General features: G+C 46.6%; 2 protein-coding genes across 7 annotated transcripts in view; one reads left to right on the top strand and one right to left on the bottom strand.

Moving 5' to 3' along the window:
* The window catches only part of CCDC40 (coiled-coil domain containing 40), a 119,046-nt gene extending 109,166 nt beyond the window's left edge, over positions 1 to 9,880 (bottom strand). Inside the window, exon 1 of the mRNA XM_033960558.1 lies at positions 9,729 to 9,880. Coding sequence (XP_033816449.1) covers positions 9,729 to 9,745 — 17 coding nt within the window. The 5' untranslated portion in view covers positions 9,746 to 9,880. The remainder of the gene's footprint in view (positions 1 to 9,728) is intronic.
* Positions 9,379 to 21,430, top strand: part of TBC1D16 (TBC1 domain family member 16) — an 80,041-nt gene continuing 67,989 nt past the window's right edge. Inside the window, exon 1 of one of the 6 annotated variants that reach the window (XM_033960561.1) lies at positions 9,379 to 9,530. The gene's annotated coding sequence lies outside the window, so the exon portion shown is untranslated. Of the gene's footprint in view, positions 9,531 to 9,915; positions 10,068 to 10,252; positions 10,336 to 18,424; positions 18,547 to 21,430 lie in introns of those variants that run through there. The other 5 variants (XM_033960559.1, XM_033960564.1, XM_033960563.1 and 2 more) reach the window with 5 other exon arrangements.

The following is a 21,430-nucleotide window of genomic DNA, read 5'->3' as shown; positions in this document are numbered from 1 at the left end:
TGGCCTATCATCGGCCTGGGAGGAAACACATACAGCTTCTGTGGAGGCCAAGAAAGAACTAAAGCACTGACCCCTTCCGAAGCCCATTCTCTGCATCTACTGAAAAACTGAGGGACTTTGGCATTGTGAGCCAAAGCCATAAGATCGATCTCCGGACCCCACTTGAGAACAATGAGTTGAAACATCTGTTGAGACAAATCCCATTTTCCGGGATCCAGCAGATTCCTGCTGAGGAAGTCCGCCTGAATGTTGGCCTTCCCTGCAATGTGCACCGCTGATAGAAGAGGAAGATGAGCTTCCACCCAAAGAAGCATCTGCGCCTCTCGTGATAACACTTGGCTACTCGTACCCCCCCTGTCTGTTGATATATGTGTCCACCATGACACTGTCTGAAAGAACCCTAGTCGGCTTGCCCTGAATCAGTGGCTGAAACTCTAACAGAGCCAACCTGATCGCTCTCAATTCCAGAAGATTGATAGACCATTGAGCCTCCTCCGAATTCCAACTGCCCTGCACTGAGGATTGGAGGCACTGAGCCCCCCCACCCGGTCAGGCTGGCCAGTCTGGTGTTGCCAGTGGCATTCCTTGGAACAGGTGATCTACCTCTAACCACCACTGCATGCTGTGAAAGGCTTGAGAACTCCACTTTAGCCTCCGTTCGTAATCCTGAGACATCGGCGATCATCTGGTCAGAAGGGACCTTTGCAAAGGCCTCATATGAAAGCAAGCTCAAGGAACCGCCTCCAGAGTTGCTACCATGGAACCTAGGACCTGAACATAATGTCAAACTCTTGGCAGTGGGACCTGAAAAAGCAGACATATCTGAGATTGTAACTTCTTTCTCCTGACCCGTGAAAGAAAAACTTTCCCCTGGGCCATACCGAATAGGACTCGCAGATGCTCCGACGACTGTGAGGGAACCAATGAAATCTTTGGAAAATTGATGACCCATCCCAGGGCCTTAAGTAGGGAAATCACCCTTTGCGTGACTCTTAAGCTCTCCTGATGAGAGGACGCCTGAATTAACCAATCGTCCAAGTAAGGATGAACCCAAATGCCTTCCCTGTGAAGGAATGCTGCTACCACCACCACCACCACCTTCGAAAATGTGTGCGTTGCTGTGTCCAAGTTGAAAGGCACAGCCCGAAACTGATAATGCTGACCGAGAATCACAAACCGTAGATAACGGTGGTGTGGCAGCCAGATGGGAATATGTAGATATGCTTCCTTAAGGTCTAGCACCGTGAGGAACTCCCCCGGCTGAACGGCCGCAATCACGGACCTCACTGTTTCCATCTGGAAATGTCTGACAGAGGAATTGATTGACCCTCTTGAGATCCAGAACCAGTCTGATGGATCTCCCTTTCTTCGCAACCACAAAGTAAATGGAATAGCACCCATGGTCTCTCTGTTCTGGAGGGACCGGAACCACTGCCCCTAGGACCAATAGCCCCTGGAGCGAACTTCTCACTACCTCTACTTTGGCCCCTGAACACAGGGACACCAAGAAAGAATCTGCGACAGGAGCGAAGAACTCTAACTTGTAACCTTCGTAAACTATATTGAGGACCTACTGGTCTGACATTATTTTGGCCCATTCCGCCAGGAACGAGGTCAGCCGTCCCCCATACAACCTGCGGAAGGAGCCAATACCCCGTAATTGGGTAGAGTGCGTGGTTTGGGGGCAAGCTGGCTGGGAAGAAGAAGGCTTGGCAGAAAGAAAGACTACTTCTGCGAAAGCTTGGACCTGGAACTGTATTATACGAAGCCTTATACCATGATCTATACCTTTTGGTATCCCGAAAACATGGCCTAGACAATGGAGATCTACCCAAACTCCTAGGCTTATATTCTGGTAACCTCTGAGACTTAGAGTCCCCAAAACTCTTTACCAGTTTATCCAGGTCCTCTCCAAACAACAAATGTCTCTTAAAAGGAAGCCGCACCAAACACAACTTGGATTCAGCATTTGCCGCCCAATGCTGAAGCCATTACTGTCGCCTGGATACCACTGACAGACATATCTGCTTCACCGAAGCTCGAACTACATCGTATAAGGCATCCGCCAGATATGCCAACCCTGACTCCGCTCCGGAAATTCCGGGGTCAGAGCCTCCCCTGACTCCACTAGTCTCTCTGTAATATTGGACCCACTGAAGATAAGCCCGTACCACATAAGAACTGCACACGGCTGCCTGCAGAGTCAGGGCTGCCACCTCAAAGGATGACTTCAAGGGTGCCTCGAGCCTCCTGTCCTGAGGATCCTTAAGCGCCACTCCCCCCTCTACGGGTAGAGTGGTTTTCCTAGTTATGGCCGCCAATAGCTCATCCACCTTTGGAAGCTTAAACTTGTCCAGCTCCTCCTGAACCACTGGATATAACTGCCTCATAGCCTTGGCTACCCTGAGACCTGACTCCGGTATATTCTATTGTGTAGAAATTAACTCCTGTATGGCTTCATGCACCGGAAAGGCTTTAGGAGGCCTCCTAGTGCCAGCCATAGGGGGATTCGATGTGGCAGACCCTCCTAGGTCAGTTTGAAAAATATGCAAGCACTCTAGTGCCTTAGAAATAAATGTCAGTTTCTCTCTATGAAACAGACAGAGCGCTGAGGAATTATCTGCCTCTGACCCCAACACCTCATCCAACTCTTGTCCCTCTGGAACCCTAGAGGAACCAAAACGAGCAAGAAACACCAGGGTTGGAAGCCTGCACTTCCTCCTCATCAAAAACTACCCTGCGCCATTTGGCTCCCTGCTGACCCCCCCCCCAATCCCAAACTTGGCAGGGCCAGAAAGTCCTGAACCAAACTACCCCTTGGATGCTCGCCTGCTCGATCTGAGTTTGCCTTTTGCAACACAAAAGCTTTGTGCAGCAAAAGAACAAACTCTGGGGAAAAAGGCAGGGGTCCTGCCTGCAAGAACTGCAAGTCCATACTCCCCTGTGCCTTCCCCCCCCCCACTCTACTGCAGCCTTTAAATCATCTCCTGCCACCAAACAGGCCCGTTCCACCATCGTGCTGCTCACGTGGGAAACAAGCAAGCCTTCCGGTGCCATCACCACCACACCCACGTCCATGGAACAAGCGGCCGAACAAACACCCGCTAGTGTTCTCCGCTTTCCACAGTGGGAACACCGTTTAGCTGCTTGTCACAAACTGAACAGTTACAAGTAGTCACATGCTCCCTGTTGATTGAAAGGCAAAGGAGTGTTTCCTATGGCAGCGCACAGCCACTGTGCCGGCAACCTGGTTGGGGTTCTTTTTTTTTTTTCCTCCGAACCAAACTCCTCTTTCTCCACGGGAAGGGATCTAGGGGGGCCCAGGTGTTGCCCCCAAAGTTGGCTCCGTCTGGCCAACACCCCTAAGCTCCAGTGAAGCTGTAGCCATCCAACCTGATGGATCTCCAAGTCTTTGCAGGGCCACATTTGGGATTTGGAGGGCCTGACAAAAAAAGAGAGTTCATGTCTTATTAGAGAAATGACCATAAAACTCTTTCTAGTTTCTAAATCTTCCCTTTTGGCTAAGTCTTAAGAATAATATTGTCATTTAGAGCTACACTGGCTCCCAATACAAGTGAGAGTACACTTCAAATTCTACTGCCTACTATTCAAAGCTATTAACGGAGAAAGCCCAACCTACTGGAATAACCGACTAACTCAATCCTCCTCATCCAGGCACTGGAGAACCCACTCACTTTTCACACACCCATCATCCAAAAATGTCAAACGAAGAAAACTATATGACAACCTAATAGCCACCAAAGCAGCTAAACTGGACAGACAAATCACCATTTTGTTGTCATCGACCACAGACTAGAAAACCTTCAAGAAAGATACTATGATATGCACGGACGGGGAGAGGGACCTTGGGGTTATAGTGTCCGAAGATCTAAAGGCAAAAAACAGTGTGACAAGGCAGTGGCTGCTGCCAGAAGGATGCTGGGCTGTATAAAGAGAGGCATAGTCAGTAGAAGGAAGAAGGTGTTGATGCCCCTGTACAGATCATTGGTAAGGCCCCACTTGGAGTATTATGTTCAGTTTTGGAGACCGTATCTGGCGAAAGACGTAAGAAGACTTGAGGTGGTCCAGAGGAGGGCGACGAAAATGATAGGAGGCTTGCGCCAGAAGACGTATGAGGAGAGACGTATGGAAGCCCTGAATATGTATACCTTAGAGGAAAGGAGAGACAGGGGAGATATGATTCAGACGTTCAAATACTTGAAGGGTATTAACGTAGAACAAAATCTTTTCCAGAGAAAGGAAAATGGTAAAACCAGAGGACATAATTTGAGGTTGAGGGATGGTAGATTCAGGGGCAATGTTAGGAAATTCTACTTTACGGAGAGGGTAGTGGAGGCCTGGAATGCGCTTCCGAGAGAGGTGGTGGAGAGTAAAACTGTGACTGAGTTCAATGAAGCATGGGATGAACACAGAAATTTAGAATCAGATCCTACAGCCACTTCATTCCACACCTCTGGAACCAACTCCCCCCTCAACTCAGACAACAGAACTCATTATTAACATTCCGTAAATTGATAAAGACCCTCCTCTTCAACTAAAGATCACCCTCTGTCTACTACCCCCCTTAAGCCCCCCTCTCTCCTCTCTCCCCTGCCTATCTTCTCCCTAAATTTCAGTATAGTCCTCTCTTAGTCTTTACACTGACAAACTGTATCTAAACTCATAGAACTGTACTTAAACTAAACTACTTATATTTAAATTCTATTCTTAATTTGCTGTATTCTCCCTTTATTTAAATTACATCACATTCTTGTAAGTCCAAACATTTAAACCTGTTGTACTTCTTATATGTCTAATTACTCTCCATTGTGTATGTTCACTTGTAGACCGTTCTGAGCTACTGGGAGGACGGGATAAAAATCTAAATAAATAAATAAATAATATTAAATATTGAACTAGGCCAGGTCTGTGTCTGTGTATGGCCGTTTGGTGGAGGATGGGCAGGGGAGGTCTTCAATGGCTGGAAGGGTGTAGATGGGCTGGAGTAAGTCTTAACAGAGGTTTCGGCAGTTGGAACCCAAGCACAGTACCGGGTAAAGCTTTGGATTCTTGCCCAGAAATAGCTAAGAAGAAAAAATTTAAATTGAATCAGGATGGGCAGACTGGATGGACCATTCGGGTCTTTATCTGCCGTCATCTACTATGTTACTATATGTCCTATAGTGCCATAGTCGAAAGACTTCTAGGCGGTTCACATTGGAAGAAAGCTGGACAATCAGCGAGATATAGGATGTAAGAAGAGAGGGTTACAGAAGAATTAGGTAAAGGAACAGTGAAATTCCATGGAGGTAGAGAGAGAGGGAGAATATCTCATTTGGAGGCTTCTGTTGTCAAACAGAGTGGTTTGGATTGATTTTCGGAATGCGCCTAGGTCAAACTGGCTCTGTTTATGTAGTTGTCCAGTCAGGAGTGGTGTCTGACCAAAATACAGAAAACCTATCTAAGAAGACCACCACCCACCCACCCCCTCTACAGCCTTCTAACTACCCAACTAATGCTAAAACGTCTCCATGTATCCAACAACTCTTTGGCAATTCTTTTTTTTTTTTTTTTCTAATTCTTTATTCTTTGGCAATTGTTATTAGAGAATGACATGGTGACAAAATTCATCACCGTCCCCGTGGATAACCGCGGGAAACCATCTTCCTGTCATTCTTTAAGGAGAGAGGGAAGAATCAGAGTATGAATGGCCACAACCACTGACCCGCAAGCTTTGCTTTGAAGAATGCTGGTGTAGAAGGACTGAGGTTGAAACAGACACTACAGAATGACAGTCTCTGGTATCCAGAGAAGATATTGTGATGTCATAATGCCTCATTCCACCAGTGCCTAAGAGCCAATCACATCAGTGATGTCACAATGGCTTCATTATCCTTGGCTCCCATAAGAATCAGAGTATGAATGGCCACAACCACTGACCCACAAGCTTTGCTTTGAAGAATGCTGGTGTAGAAGGACCGAGGTTGAAACAGACACTACAGAATGACAGTCTCTGGTATCCAGAGCAGATATTGTGATGTCATAATGCCTCATTCCACCAGTGCCTAAGAGCCAATCACATCAGTGATGTCACAATGGCTTCATTATTCAGAGTATGAATGGCCACAACCACTAACCCGCAAGCTTTGCTCTGAAGAATGCTGGTGTAGAAGGACCGAGGTTGAAACAGACACTATAGAATGACAGTCTCTGGTATCCAGAGCAGATATTGTGATGTCATAATGCCTCATTCCACCAGTGCCTAAGAGCCAATCACATCAGTGATGTCACAATGGCTTCATTATCCTTGGCTCCCATAAGAAACAGAGTATGAATGGCCACAACCACTGACCCGCTAGCTTTGCTTTGAAGAATGCTGGTGTAGAAGGACCGAGGTTGAAACAGACACTACAGAATGACAGTCTCTGGTATCCAGAGCAGATATTGTGATGTCATAATGCCTCATTCCACCAGTGCCTAAGAGCCAATCACATCAGTGATGTCACAATGGCTTCATTATTCAGAGTATGAATGGCCACAACCACTGACCCGCAAGCTTTGCTTTGAAGAATGCTGGTGTAGAAGGACCGAGGTTGAAACAGACACTACAGAATGACAGTCTCTGGTATCCAGAGCAGATATTGTGATGTCACAATGCCTCATTCCACCAGTGCCTAAGAGCCAATCACATCAGTGATGTCACAATGGCTTCATTATTCAGAGTATGAATGGCCACAACCACTGACCCGCAAGCTTTGCTTTGAAGAATGCTGGTGTAGAAGGACCGAGGTTGAAACAGGCACTACAGAATGACAGTCTCTGGTATCCAGAGCAGATATTGTGATGTCATAATGCCTCATTCCACCAGTGCCTAAGAGCCAGTCACATCAGTGACGTCACAATGGCTTCATTATCCTTGGCTCCCATAAGAATCAGAGTATGAATGGCCACAACCACTGACCCTCAAGCTTTGCTTTGAAGAATGCTGGTGTAGAAGGACTGAGGTTGAAACAGACACTACAGAATGACAGTCTCTGGTATCCAGAGCAGATATTGTGATGTCATAATGCCTCATTCCACCAGTGCCTAAGAGCCAATCACATCAGTGATGTCACAATGGCTTCATTATCCTTGGCTCACATAAGAATCAGAGTATGAATGGCCACAACCACTGACCCTCAAGCTTTGCTTTGAAGAATGCTGGTGTAGAAGGACCGAGGTTGAAACAGGCACTACAGAATGACAGTCTCTGGTATCCAGAGCAGATATTGTGATGTCATAATGCCTCATTCCACCAGTGCCTAAGAGCCAATCACATCAGTGACGTCACAATGGCTTCATTATCCTTGGCTCCCATAAGAATCAGAGTATGAATGGCCACAACCACTGACCTTCAAGCTTTGCTGTGAAGAATGCTGGTGTAGAAGGACTGAGGTTGAAACAAACACTACAGAATGACAGTCTCTGGTATCCAGAGCAGATATTGTGATGTCATAATGCCTCATTCCACCAGTGCCTAAGAGCCAGTCACATCAGTGACGTCACAATGGCTTCATTATCCTTGGCTCCCATAAGAATCAGAGTATGAATGGCCACAACCACTGACCCTCAAGCTTTGCTTTGAAGAATGCTGGTGTAGAAGGACTGAGGTTGAAACAGACACTACAGAATGACAGTCTCTGGTATCCAGAGCAGATATTGTGATGTCATAATGCCTCATTCCACCAGTGCCTAAGAGCCAATCACATCAGTGATGTCACAATGGCTTCATTATCCTTGGCTCACATAAGAATCAGAGTATGAATGGCCACAACCACTGACCCTCAAGCTTTGCTTTGAAGAATGCTGGTGTAGAAGGACCGAGGTTGAAATAGACACTACAGAATGACAGTCTCTGGTATCCAGAGCAGATATTGTGATGTCATAATGCCTCATTCCACCAGTGCCTAAGAGCCAATCACATCAGTGATGTCACAATGGCTTCATTATCCTTGGCTCACATAAGAATCAGAGTATGAATGGCCACAACCACTGACCCTCAAGCTTTGCTTTGAAGAATGCTGGTGTAGAAGGACTGAGGTTGAAATAGACACTACAGAATGACAGTCTCTGGTATCCAGAGCAGATATTGTGATGTCATAATGCCTCATTCCACCAGTGCCTAAGAGCCCATCACATCAGTGATGTCACAATGGCTTCATTATTCAGAGTATGAATGGCCACAACCACTGACCCGCAAGCTTTGCTTTGAAGAACGCTGGTGTAGAAGGACTGAGGTTGAAATAGACACTACAGAATGACAGTCTCTGGTATCCAGAGCAGATATTGTGATGTCACAATGCCTCATTCCACCAGTGCCTAAGAGCCAATCACATCAGTGATGTCACAATGGCTTCATTATTCAGAGTATGAATGGCCACAACCACTGACCCTCAAGCTTTGCTTTGAAGAATGCTGGTGTAGAAGGACTGAGGTTGAAACAGACACTACAGAATGACAGTCTCTGGTATCCCGAGCAGATATTGTGATGTCATAATGCCTCATTCCACCAGTGCCTAAGAGCCAATCACATCAGTGATGTCACAATGGCTTCATTATCCTTGGCTCACATAAGAATCAGAGTATGAATGGCCACAACCACTGACCCTCAAGCTTTGCTTTGAAGAATGCTGGTGTAGAAGGACTGAGGTTGAAATAGACACTACAGAATGACAGTCTCTGGTATCCAGAGCAGATATTGTGATGTCATAATGCCTCATTCCACCAGTGCCTAAGAGCCCATCACATCAGTGATGTCACAATGGCTTCATTATTCAGAGTATGAATGGCCACAACCACTGACCCGCAAGCTTTGCTTTGAAGAACGCTGGTGTAGAAGGACTGAGGTTGAAATAGACACTACAGAATGACAGTCTCTGGTATCCAGAGCAGATATTGTGATGTCACAATGCCTCATTCCACCAGTGCCTAAGAGCCAATCACATCAGTGATGTCACAATGGCTTCATTATTCAGAGTATGAATGGCCACAACCACTGACCCTCAAGCTTTGCTTTGAAGAATGCTGGTGTAGAAGGACTGAGGTTGAAACAGACACTACAGAATGACAGTCTCTGGTATCCAGAGCAGATATTGTGATGTCATAATGCCTCATTCCACCAGTGCCTAAGAGCCAATCACATCAGTGATGTCACAATGGCTTCATTATCCTTGGCTCACATAAGAATCAGAGTATGAATGGCCACAACCACTGACCCTCAAGCTTTGCTTTGAAGAATGCTGGTGTAGAAGGACTGAGGTTGAAATAGATACTAGAAAATGACATGAGATTATTTCCCGCGGTTATCCGGACATCTCAAGCTATTCCTGTAAACTTGTATTGGCGGAATAGCAATCGAGTCTAGGGGGAGGCCACGAGGCTCCATCCAAGAGTCACTCGTCTAGCGCCACCTGCCGGTCGGGGTGTGCTATCCCAGCAGCCTCTGCACGCCGAAGACTGTCTCTGTTCCCAAGAGTTTACAATCGAAACAGGTTAGTCAGCGGGCTGGGGGGGGAGGGGGTTGGTAGGAGAATGCAGAGCTCGGTCCTCGAGCGCTCAGAGGCCGGATGTCTGCTCCAGTCGGCTCGTGCTGTGCTTAGGGGGGAGGGATAGGGGGGGGTCGCGAGAGCTGCTCGGCTCAGCCCTTCCTGTGCGCGCGCTCGGTCGCAGCCCCAGCCCCGGACACTCACCGCTCGGAGGCCGCCATCTTCCCGTTGCCAAGCAACAGCGTCAACCTGCGGGAGCGAGGCCGGGCGAGGAGCGTACCAAGTGTGGGAGGGAGAGGAGGGGGGCGACAAAGGGTCCCCCCCCCTCGTGGTGGTTAGTCTGAGCTGCGGAATGTGCCGACGCGGAGGGCGCGCGACGGGAGCGCCGACTCGGTCTCGGGCCGGATCCCCCCGGGCCCGGAGGAGTCCATTCGAAGTGGGCGGGGCGTTCCCGCGAGCCCCGCCCCCTGCTGGCGGCTCCGGGGCGGCAGGAAGAAGAGCGGCTGCGCGAGAGCTGCACCGGACGGCGGGGAGGAACGACAGGTACCGGGAGGAGCTCCAAGGGGAGAGGGGACGGGCAGGGCAGCAGCCCCCCCCCATCTGGGACAATAAGGGGAGGGGCAGGCAGGGCAGGATTAACCAATAGGCCAAGTAGGCATGTGCCTAGGGTCCAAAATGGTCAGGGGGACCCGATGAAGGAAGGCATCAACATTGTTTTTTCCAAATGGCGATGGGCCCCTCCAGCATCAATCAGTAACACGGGTCCCCCCCCCCCTCCATCGATGGAAAGTAAGACAAGCAAGCAACACGCGTAAGAAAGGCGTAAGAAAGGCAAAGCGTCCCTCTGACGCAGCTTCCTGTTTCCGCCTGGGCGCATGGTGGGGTGGGGTGGGGTGGGGCGGGGCAGGGGCCCCAGGATGCCTAGGGGCCCTCGCTGTTCTTGTCAAGCAACCCACAAGGAAGGTGCCCCAGCTCCATCTTCTCTGTTTCACATGCACTAGAGCTGTGGTCTCAAACTCGGGGCCCTGAGTATTAGAAAGAAGGATTCTTTATGGAAAACATGTGCCTTAATAATAATAACTTTATTCTTCTATACCGCCACAGTCGAATGACTTCTAGGCGCTTCACATCGAAGAAGGCTGGACAGTCAGCGAATTACAGAATGCGAGAAGTGAGGGTACAACTTATTACATAAGAAATGGAAAATATGAATCTTAAGTATGTAGTATAGGTCTCTTGTATGCAACCCAAGGAATAAAGCTGGACAATCTGCAAATTTTAGAATAGAGCTGGACAATAAGGCGAATTACAGAATGCAAGTAGTGCGGTTACAACTTATTAACAAGAAATAATTAAAAGGAAAATATGAATCTTAAGTATGTAATTTAGGTCTCATGTATGCAACCCAAGGAATAATGCTGGACAATCGGCAAAATGCAGAAAGTGAGGGAACAACATATTACACAACGCCACCTTGGACTTGGTCCTAAATGGCCTCACGGGACCAATAACAGAAGTGGAAGTCGTGGTTCCACTGGGAACGAGTGATCACAATGTAATCAACTTTAAACTTGACATCAGGAAAGGGAAACATGCCAAAACCTTAACCACCACTTTAAACTTTAAAAAGGGTAAATACGATCGCATGAGGGCCATGGTAGAAAAACGACTAGAGAAGATGGTGGACAAACTTGAAACGGTAGATCAGGCATGGTCCCTACTGAAAAATACTATCACAGAAGCACAAGATCTCTACATTCCGAGGATTTCCAAAGATCGGAGAACAAAGAGCAAAAGAGAACCGGCATGGCTTACCATTCAGGTGAAGGAAGCCATAAAAGAAAAGAAGGACTCTTTCAAAAAATGGAAATGCATAAAGACAACCGAAGCCTGGAACAAACATAAAGATGATCAGAAGAAATGTCACAAGGCGGTGAGGGATGCCAAACAGGATTATGAGGAAAAAATAGCCCAGGAGGCCAAAAACTTCAAGCCCTTCTTTAGATACGTGAAAGGGAAAAAACCTGCAAAAGAGGCAGTGGGACCCCTGGACGACCAGGGAAGAAAAGGGTACATCAAGGAAGATAAACAAATCGCAGACAAACTAAATTCCTTCTTTGCGTCTGTCTTTACGAAGGAAGACACCTCAACAATACCTGAAGCAGAGAAAGTGTTTCCAGGAGAAATAGACAACAGCCTCACCACAGTTGAAGTGGACTTAGACCAGATATACTATCAGATCGACAAACTTAAAAGTGACAAATCCCCTGGACCGGATGGAATTCACCCGAGAGTCTTAAAGGAATTGAAGGTTGAAATCGGAGAGTTATTGCACAAACTTGCAAACCTGACAATCAGAACTGGACAGATACCGGACGACTGGAGGATAGCGAACGTCACGCCAATTTTCAAAAAAGGATCGAGAGGGGAACCGGGCAACTATAGGCCTGTGAGTCTTACGTCGGTCCCCGGCAAGATGGTTGAGCACTGATCAAGGATAGCATAGTCCGGCACTTGGACGCACACGACTTGATGAAACCCAGTCAACATGGATTCAGGAAAGGGAAATCATGTTTGACGAATTTACTCCAATTTTTTGAGACCGTAAACGAACAAATTGATAGTGGGAAGCCTGTGGACATAATATACTTGGACTTCCAGAAAGCGTTCGACAAAGTTCCACACGAAAGACTTCTCAGGAAACTACAAAGCCATGGCATAGAGGGAGATATACAAAGATGGATAGGCAAATGGCTGGAAAACCGAAAGCAGAGAGTGGGCATAAATGGGAAGTTCTCCGACTGGGAGAAAGTGACTAGTGGTGTACCCCAGGGCTCGGTACTTGGGCCGATCCTTTTTAATATTTATATCAATGACCTGGAGGAAGGAACATCCAGTGAGATCATCAAGTTTGCAGACGATACAAAACTATGCCGGGCAATCAGATCGCAGGAGGATAGAGAGAAACTCCAGAGCGACTTGTGTCGGTTAGAAACATGGGCGGAGAAATGGCAGATGAAGTTCAATGTGGAGAAATGCAAGGTAATGCATTTAGGCAATAAAAATAAGGAATACGAGTATACAATGTCAGGTGCAACTCTGGGGAAGAGTGAACAAGAAAGGGACCTGGGTGTACTGATAGATAGGACCCTGAAGCCGTCGGCACAATGCGCGGCAGCGGCAAAGAAGGCAAATAGAATGTTGGGCATGATAAAGAAAGGAATCTCGAGTAGATCGGAGAAAGTTATAATGCCGCTTTATAGGGCAATGGTCAGACCACACTTGGAATACTGCGTCCAACATTGGTCTCCCTACCTAAAGAAGGATATAAAACTGCTGGAGAGGGTGCAGAGACGAGCAACAAAACTGGTGAAGGGTATGGAGAGACTGGAATATGAGGATAGACTTATAACACTAGGATTGTTCTCCCTTGAGAAAAGGAGAATGCGTGGGGATATGATCGAGACCTTCAAAATACTGAAAGGAATCGACAAAATAGAGCAGAGAAGATTATTTACACTGTCCAATTTGACACGGACTAGAGGACATGTAATGAAGCTAAGGGGGGACAGGTTCAGGACTAATGTCAGGAAGTTCTGCTTCACTCAGAGAGTGGTTGACACCTGGAATGCCCTCCCAGAGGAGATTATTGCGGAATCGACCGTCCTAGGCTTCAAGAGCAAACTAGATGCATATCTCCTTAAGAGAGGCATATAAAGATATGGTGGACTATAAATTACTCCAGGTGTACACCTGGCAGGGCCTCCGCGTGTGCGGATCGCCGGACTTGATGGACCGAAGGTCTGATCCGGAGATGGCAGTTCTTATGTTCTTAGAAATTGACAGAGGGAAAATATAACTTTGTAAGTAGTGAGGTTTCTGTTTAGGAGATGAATTTGTCAAACAGTACGGTTTTAATTGCTCTCCGGAAGGTGTCGTAGGTCAGCCTGGCTCCATTGATGTAATTACCCAGCCAGGACTGCTGTTTACTTGCTTGGAACATGAAGGACCTGTACAAAAATGATTTGTATTTGCAGCCTGTGATCTTTCAGTATGTAAATATGTTACGGTTTCTGGGGTCCAGCGGTCGCTGTAACCTCACGCAAGCGCTTTCCTGCGTCTGTACACAAATATGAGCTGGAGTCCATTCGCGTGCAGATGCAGGAACGCGCTTGTGTGAGGTTACAGCAGTGAGGCGGGCAACATTCCAGAACCATTGGAGGCAGTGCTGGAGGAGATGGGAGCTGAAGGCGGTTGCAGACGCGACCACCAGACACTTAAGGCACACGTTTTCCATAAAGAATCATTCGTTATAATACCGAGGGCCTCAAAATCATTGGTCTCTTGCGTTGTTGATTCTTTGATAGTTTTGCACTTTCTGCATGTTGCATCGCTTTCAGCTGTGTATAGCTGAAATGATCAGAAGCAATTACGGAAAAATTTATAAACTATAACGAGTTTTATCTCGCACAAAGTTGTCATTTCTTTAATAAGACATTAACTGTTTTTTTCTGCGGCCCTCCAAGTACCTACAAATCCAAAATGTGGCCCTGCAAAGGGTTTGAGTTTGAGACCGCTGCATTAAAGTGAGCGATCATCCAACAATCATTGCTAAAGCAGTTTTGTCTGCTTTAGCGACAATCGTATTTGCCAATCCAATGCACAAAACGGCTCACCGTGTGGGTTTCTACACGATTGCTCATTCTCCAGTCGAGCCATGCAAATAAGGTCATTAATATTGAAATGCCATGTAAACTAGCTGAGCAATTGATGCACACAAAAAGGGATCACTTTTAGTAATCCAAAAAAAACCTTAACTGTCCTACCCATATGTTATCCACGCAAAATATCTGTCCCCATTAAAAAAAAAAAGAAGCCATGCTGGCCCCCCTCCTGACCATAGCTGTCACACTTCCCCCCCAATGACAACAACTACAGGTCACCGAAACCCCCCCCCTCTTCCCGACAATGACAGCCACCGTAGCAACAGCGATGCACCCAGAGAGACAGGAGAGATGCCCACTCTTTCCTGCCTCAGCAACCTGGTTGTGCAGCCGGGTCACCTGGACTCCCCCCGACATCTCCCCACCTTCATGAACATTCCCCTCCCACCATCCCACCAAGATCCCAAAAGACAGCCCTGGTGAACTGGTGGGGGTCAGCTCAGAACTCCCCTGGTTCAATCAACTTCCAAGCCGCTCCCCTGTACCTTGTTGTAGAAGCCGGCATGAGGGATGCCCACTCCCTCTAGCCAGCAGGCCCGCCTCTTTGAAATGGCAAGCCTTCCCCTTCCTGGTGCATCCTGGGAAGCACTAGAGAGGGGCCTAAGGCCCTGATTGACCTGGATAGCTTAAACTCCTCCTATGGGAGGTGCCTTATGTACCCAGGCTTGATCTACAATCCTCAGCGACTCACAAAAATTCTTCAAAACATTTAACATTTACAACAATGCACAGACTATAAAAGGAAAATCTGTTATCTGACATTAGACATTAAATAAAATGTTACCAAAAGTCTGCTGAACTAGCACATTCTAAACATTGCTAGTTAATTCCTCCGCTTTGGCTTTTAAAAAGGGCTCCAGGGGAGATCCAGGAAATTACAGATCGGTAAGCCTCACTTCAGTGCCGGGCAAAATGGTAGAAACAATTAAAAATGAAATTGTGGAACACTTAGACAAACATGATTTAATGAGACTGAGTCAGCATGTTTTCAGCCAAGGGAGATCTTGCCTCACTAATTTGCTTGACTTCTTTGAAGGTGTGAATAAACGTGAGCTGCTTGATATAGTATATCTAAGTTCCTCACGAGAGGCTCCTGAGAAAATTAAAGTGGCAAAGTTCAGTTGTGGATTAGGAATTGGTTATCGTATAGAAAACACAGGGTAGGGTTCAATGGTCATTTTTCTCAATGGAGGAGAGTAAACAATGGAGTGCCGCAGGGGTCTGTACTGGGACCGGTGTTATTTAACTTATTTATAAATGATCTAGAAATTGGAACGATGAGCAAGGTGTTTAAATTTGCAGATGACACTAAACTGTTCAATGTTGTTAAAACGCATGCGGATTGTGAAAAATTGCAGGTGGACCTTAGAAAATTGGAAGTCTGGGCGTCCAAGTGGCAGATGAAATTTAATGTGGACAAATGCAAAGTGATACACATTGGGAAGAATAACCTGAATTGCAGTTACTGGATGCTAGAGTCCATCTTGGGGGTTAGTGCTCAAGAAAGGATCTGGGGATCATCGTAGACAATATGATGAAACCTTCTGCCCAATGTGCGGCGTTGGCCAAAAAAACAGGATGCTAGGAATTATTAAAAAAGGGATGATTAACAAGACTAAGAATGTCATAATGCCCCTGTATGGCTCAATGGTGCGACTTCATCTGGAGTATTGCGTTCAATTCTGGTCTCCTTATCTCAAGAAAGATATAGTGGCGCTAAAAAAGGTTCAAAGAAGAGCGACCAAGATGATAAAGGGGATGGAACTCTTCTCATATGAGGAAAGACTAAAAAGGATAGGGCTCATCAGCTTGGAAAAGAGACGGCTGAGGGGACATAGGATTGAAGTCTACAAAATCCTGAGTGGAGTAGAACAGGTACAAGTGGATTGACTTTTCACTGTCAAAAATTACAAAGACTAGGGGACACTCGATGAAGTTACAGGGAAATACTTTTAAAACCAATAAGAGGAAATATTTTTTTACTCAAAGAATTGTTAAGTTCATGCATTGCCAGAGGTTGTGGTAAAAGTGGATAGTGTAGCTGGTTTTATGAAAGTTCCTGGAGGAAAAGTCCATAGTCTGCTATTGAGAAAGACATGAGGGAAGCCACTGCTTGCCCTGCATCGGTAGCATGGGATATTGCCACTCCTTGGGTTTTGGCCAAGTACTAGTGACCTGGATTGGCCACCATGAGAATGGGATACTGGGCTTGATGGACCATTGGCCTGACCCAGTAAGGCTATTCTTATGTTCTTAGGAGAGTAAAGCATTCCAGAGTTTTGGTCCAACAATTAGTCATAGAATTCCTGTGTTCTTCTATCTGAATCAAATAAAAGGAAGGAACATGAACAAATTCAAAGAAGTGGATCATAAAGATCGAGTTGGGTGATAGAAATACAAGCTTGAAGAAATGACGTTTTCTCTCAGGGTTTCTGCAGTTGCATGACCTTTTGACCTTGGGTGGAAAACTCAGTTGGTCTCTCTTTCCCATAGAACTGATGGAACTTGTTTATTTAGCATAAAGGAAAACCATCTCTTGAGCTGAATCTGTTGGCTTCTTCTTTGTGCCTTGTCTTTCAGGCCTCTCTTGAGATGATTCAGCGTACCAGCATTTGGAATGGTCTCTGGGTGACGGGACAAAAGCGTGCCGACAATCAAGCGCAGACAATTCGGCGCAAGACACCAGCGCACTGCGGGAAAACTTACTTTTAAAGAGCTCCGATGGGGGGGTGGGGGGGAACCCCCCCACTTTACTTCATGCTGTTCGCGCTGCCGTTGGGGGGGGGGTGCAACCCCCCACATTATAGAGAAAACTGAACTTTACCCCCCAAAATCGGAAAAAGTTCAGTTTTCTCTATAATGTAGGGTTCTAACTCCCCAACCCCCCCCCCCCCCAACAACAGCGCGAACAGTATGAAGTAAAGTGAGGGGGTTTCCCCCCACCCCCCCATCGGAGCTCTTTAAAAGTAAGTTTTCCCACGGCGCGCTGGTGTCTCATGCGCGAATGATTATGAACCGGTATCTGAGTCCAAGCGATTCTGTGGAGCTTTTCTTCCTCTTTTATACCCCCTCGCAATGGTGTAATAAGGGGAGGGGGGCAGTCCGCCCCAGGTGCCATGTTGGTGAGGGTGCCGGCACCACTCCTCCCCCCTTTCCTGTACCTCTAGTTGAAATTGTTGCTCGCATGGTCAGTAACGTGCTTGCAACTCCATTGACTCTCCCGCTGACATCGGGGTCGCGAGGAGCTTGTTGTTGACAGCTGCGAGCAACAACTTCAACTATAGGGGGGGTGGCATGGCAGAGGGGATCGAGGGGCGCCTCTCACCTACGCTACGCCACTGCCCCCTCCCCCCAATTCTTAGTCTGGCCATTGCAGAAACAGTCCTGGGTCAGGGAGTGTTCTTTCGAATTACCTCAGGAACCATAAATCTGGCCACTGAGTGATGACCACAACCCCACTCCACACCATTGTACTGAGCCTACTGGACAGTGACCTTTGACATAGCACCCAGCCCTCCTCCCACCAAACTGGTCTTTGCATTATATTGGTATGGAGATGCTCTGGACATGCTTTTTGGTTGAAGGTTGCTACTCTGCTCCCGCTAGGTTACAAATGAAAGTGAAAGGTCCTGGATTGTTGCAGTTTTTGGGTAGATAGAACAGATGGTTCAGCCTAAGAGATCATGTTAGGAATCAGAACCTAAGTGCTCTCTGTTAAGAGTCTGTTGGCTTCCTTGAAAAGAAAATCCCTTTTTTTGCTTTCATAGTCACTGTCCAGAATGGTAAAGGTTCAGACCTGATGGTGTTGGTTCTGGATGCAATATTAGATTTCAAGCCATTCTGATGATGTTTTTGTAACACTGCTTAGGTAAACACGAAGAGCCCTCTGGTTTAAACGGATGCCAGCAAGAGCCAGCTCTCTCCCTTGAGCCTACCTCACTTTGCACTTAATGGACTAACAGAACGCCCTGATGATGAATTCTTGTGAAACTCTTTTCACTTGCAAATATCCTGTAGGTTTGCTTGGATCAGCAAATATTCTCCTGCTCTCGCTGTGTGTGTATGAAAAGGGAAGGTCTTGTAAATATGGGCTGTGCCTGGCTTGAGATATCCAGAGCGTGTTTCTCCAGTTTGTGGGCAGTGCTGTCAGGTGGACCACTGCCTCCAGGAAGTTAGTTCCGGTTTCCTTCTCAGTCCATGGGATGTGCTGGTGTTGCTCCAGTCACAATTGTGCAGATTAGAAACTGGCATAAAAAGGAACCTGAGTTCTGAGCGCTGACACCCATATTGGTCTGCAGGTACTAATAATAATAACTTTATTTTTATATACCGCCATATCACGGTTTACAAGGGAAGAGACTCTGTACAGACAGCGATATTACAGAGAACTTTCGAAATGATATTGGCATGTTAAGTTTAGTCAGGTTTATCTGGAAGTGTATTGGACAATACGATATTCATTGGACTAACTCTGCCGTCAGTTGTGCCTTTTAATCAAGAGAGGCAACAAAGAGTTGTGGCTCGGTGACCCTCTTGTCATTTCCCTGCCTGTCTTTATGCTTATTTTTAAAAAGTGATCAATGTTCGCTACAGTTTATTAGTTCTTGGTATAGAGACCGAGGCGGTACACGGTAAAAAGAGCAGAACTTCATCTGTCCAGGAAAACCCAATCACAAACATTTTCAGCTACTGGAAACTTTCAATTATTTCTGCACGATCCAGTGAGTTCCTCGAGGCACAGCATTTGTCTCCCTGCCCCAGAGGGCTTGCAGGGTTGTTGTTTTTTATGCCTGAGTGTTGAGCATTTCCAGGCTGACCTGGCTTGTCCGAGTCAGAAGGAGTGGTGGAGGGATTTGAACCCTGTCTTTCCTGGTTCTCAGCCTAAGGCGCTGATCTTTGCATGAGCTCCTGACATTTTCCTTTCTTACTTTTTCTTTCCACTGGGTCTGTGTTACGCACTCTGTGGAACATATCGAACTCTTTAAATATAGCATCACTTTAATTTGCTTGAACAATGATTTGGGTTTGATGAAGGGAGCAGACTGAGCTCCTGACATCAACGGAAGAAGTGTGTTAACATAACCCAATAAAAAGGGGTTACTTTATTTTTGGACTATAGGAATGGACAACGGTGAGACATTGATTCTTACCCTGCCACTTAAAATGTCCTGTAGTGGTAATTCCCCCTCATCCCTCCCCTTGCAATTGTTCAATCTGTGACCTGTAGAATTGTTTTAGGAGTTGGGCCTAGGAAGGAATGCTCTGCTCCTGGGTTGATGCGCTGGGTTGATCCGCTTGACAGATGTTTTCAAGCTGAGGCTTACTGGTTGAGCTGCTGCTTTTGCACCCAGAGGTTGTGAGATCAAATCCTGGTGCTGCTCCTTCTGCCCACTACTTTGAATGGAAGGTTTGAAATGCCAAAACAAGTCCCCGTTCCCTATTGGGTGAGCATGACCAAAGCATTAGACAAACCTTAAGAGAGAACTAGCAAAATATTATTACACATTTGAGTAAAGTCTTGACATGCTGAAGCCTTCCTTGTACATCCATTCCCATATGGCAGTAGTTCCCAACCCTTTTTGGTTCAAGACACCCTTAGTGTGTCACCAACTTTTCATGGTGCCCCCAAGTCAAAAGAAATACCTAACCTTGTCTTCACTTTCCTGTGGTCTACCATCTCTCTGTCCTCTCTTCTCCTCAACCTTCCCTTCCCTAGTCTGGCATCTGTCTCCATCCCTCCCTGATTTGGTGGTTTTCTCACGTACCCCTCCCTTTGACAGGTGCCACGTTTCTGTCTTCCACTCCCCCCTTCCCATGGGATCTGGTACCTCCCTCTCTGTTTGGACTGCTGGCAGCTTAAACACGCTGCTTTCAGTGGCCCTAGAAGCTTTCCCCTTTCAGAGGCAGGACACTACAGCAGAGGGAAAGCGTCCAGGATGGTAACAGCCTGAAGATTGTTTGTTTGTTGGAAGCTTCTATACTGCTACTAATGACTAGGCAGTCAATTCTGAGCGGTTGCACGAGCTCCAGTAATGGTGTTACAAAATATATGTGTATCTTACCTATTTATACCATCTATATACATATACTATATTGTTTCTGTATTGTCATATACAGTGGTACCTTGGAATCTGAACTTAATCCTTTCCAGAACCTCGTTCGAGTTCCAAAATGTTTGAGTTCCAAGACAATTTTTCCCATTGAAAATAATAGAAACTGGATTAATCCGTTCCTTGGTCCCCCTGGAAGAGACAGCAAGATCAGGCCCCCCACCGGCATAGGCAGCAAGAACGGCAACTGCAAGCAGTGCTCAGCCTAAAGCTTCCCTCTGACGTGAACCACCCAGGCGGAAACAGGAAGCTGCGTCAGAGGGGAAGCTTTGGGTTGAGCAACGCTTGCATTTCCTGTATGTTTGTATTCCAAAGCAGCGTTCGGATTCTGGGGCAAAATTTAATAATAAAAAAAATTCTGATTCCAAGTTGTTCGAGTTCTGGGGCATTCGGATTCCGAGGTACCAGTGCACTCATCTTTCTTGGTATTATTTGTGAGTTCACCCTTTTTTTGGGGGGGGAGGTAGCCTGCTCTTTCCATTCCCCCTAATTGTTTCTTTATTTCCTAAAGTATAAGCTACAGCATGGGGAAGGGAGAGAGGTTTCCCCGGGGGAAAGGAGGTGGGGTGCCAAGCTTGCGTCTTCCTCCGTAGTACCTTGATGAGTTTGCCATGGCACACAGTTTGGGAAACACTGCCATATGGCGTTCCTTTCTTTTTATGCTGTATAGTTTTATTTAAAATTGTAAGCTGCCCAGACCTGCTGGTCTAATAAACATAAAGGTAACCTTCTCTGTTTAATCGAGTGAAGTAGATTCCCAGTGCTGGCAGTGTTCAAGAGATCTGAACTAACCACAGGGCTCAGTGGATCACAGAGTGGCGCAGGGGATTACCCTTTCAGCCTTAGGAAGGGTTTGTTGTAGCTTGTCCCGGGCCCTTTTCCCTCTCTGGTCTTCGGAAGCCGCTGGCTACAGAGCTGCACTTTTTCTGGTGTCCTGGCCCAGTTTGATCTTGCAGTTTCAAGTTTATTCGAAATTTGATGAATCGCTTATACATAAAATACTAAGCGATGTACATTTAAAATCCAAATTTGAATGTACGATAAAATACAAAATAATGATAAAAAATAAAAT

The sequence above is a fragment of the Geotrypetes seraphini genome, chromosome 10, assembly GCF_902459505.1.
Source record: "Geotrypetes seraphini chromosome 10, aGeoSer1.1, whole genome shotgun sequence".
Lineage (NCBI taxonomy): Eukaryota > Metazoa > Chordata > Amphibia > Gymnophiona > Dermophiidae > Geotrypetes > Geotrypetes seraphini.
Note: the sequence above shows the minus strand (reverse complement) of the source record. Positions and strands in the feature narration are given on the sequence as shown.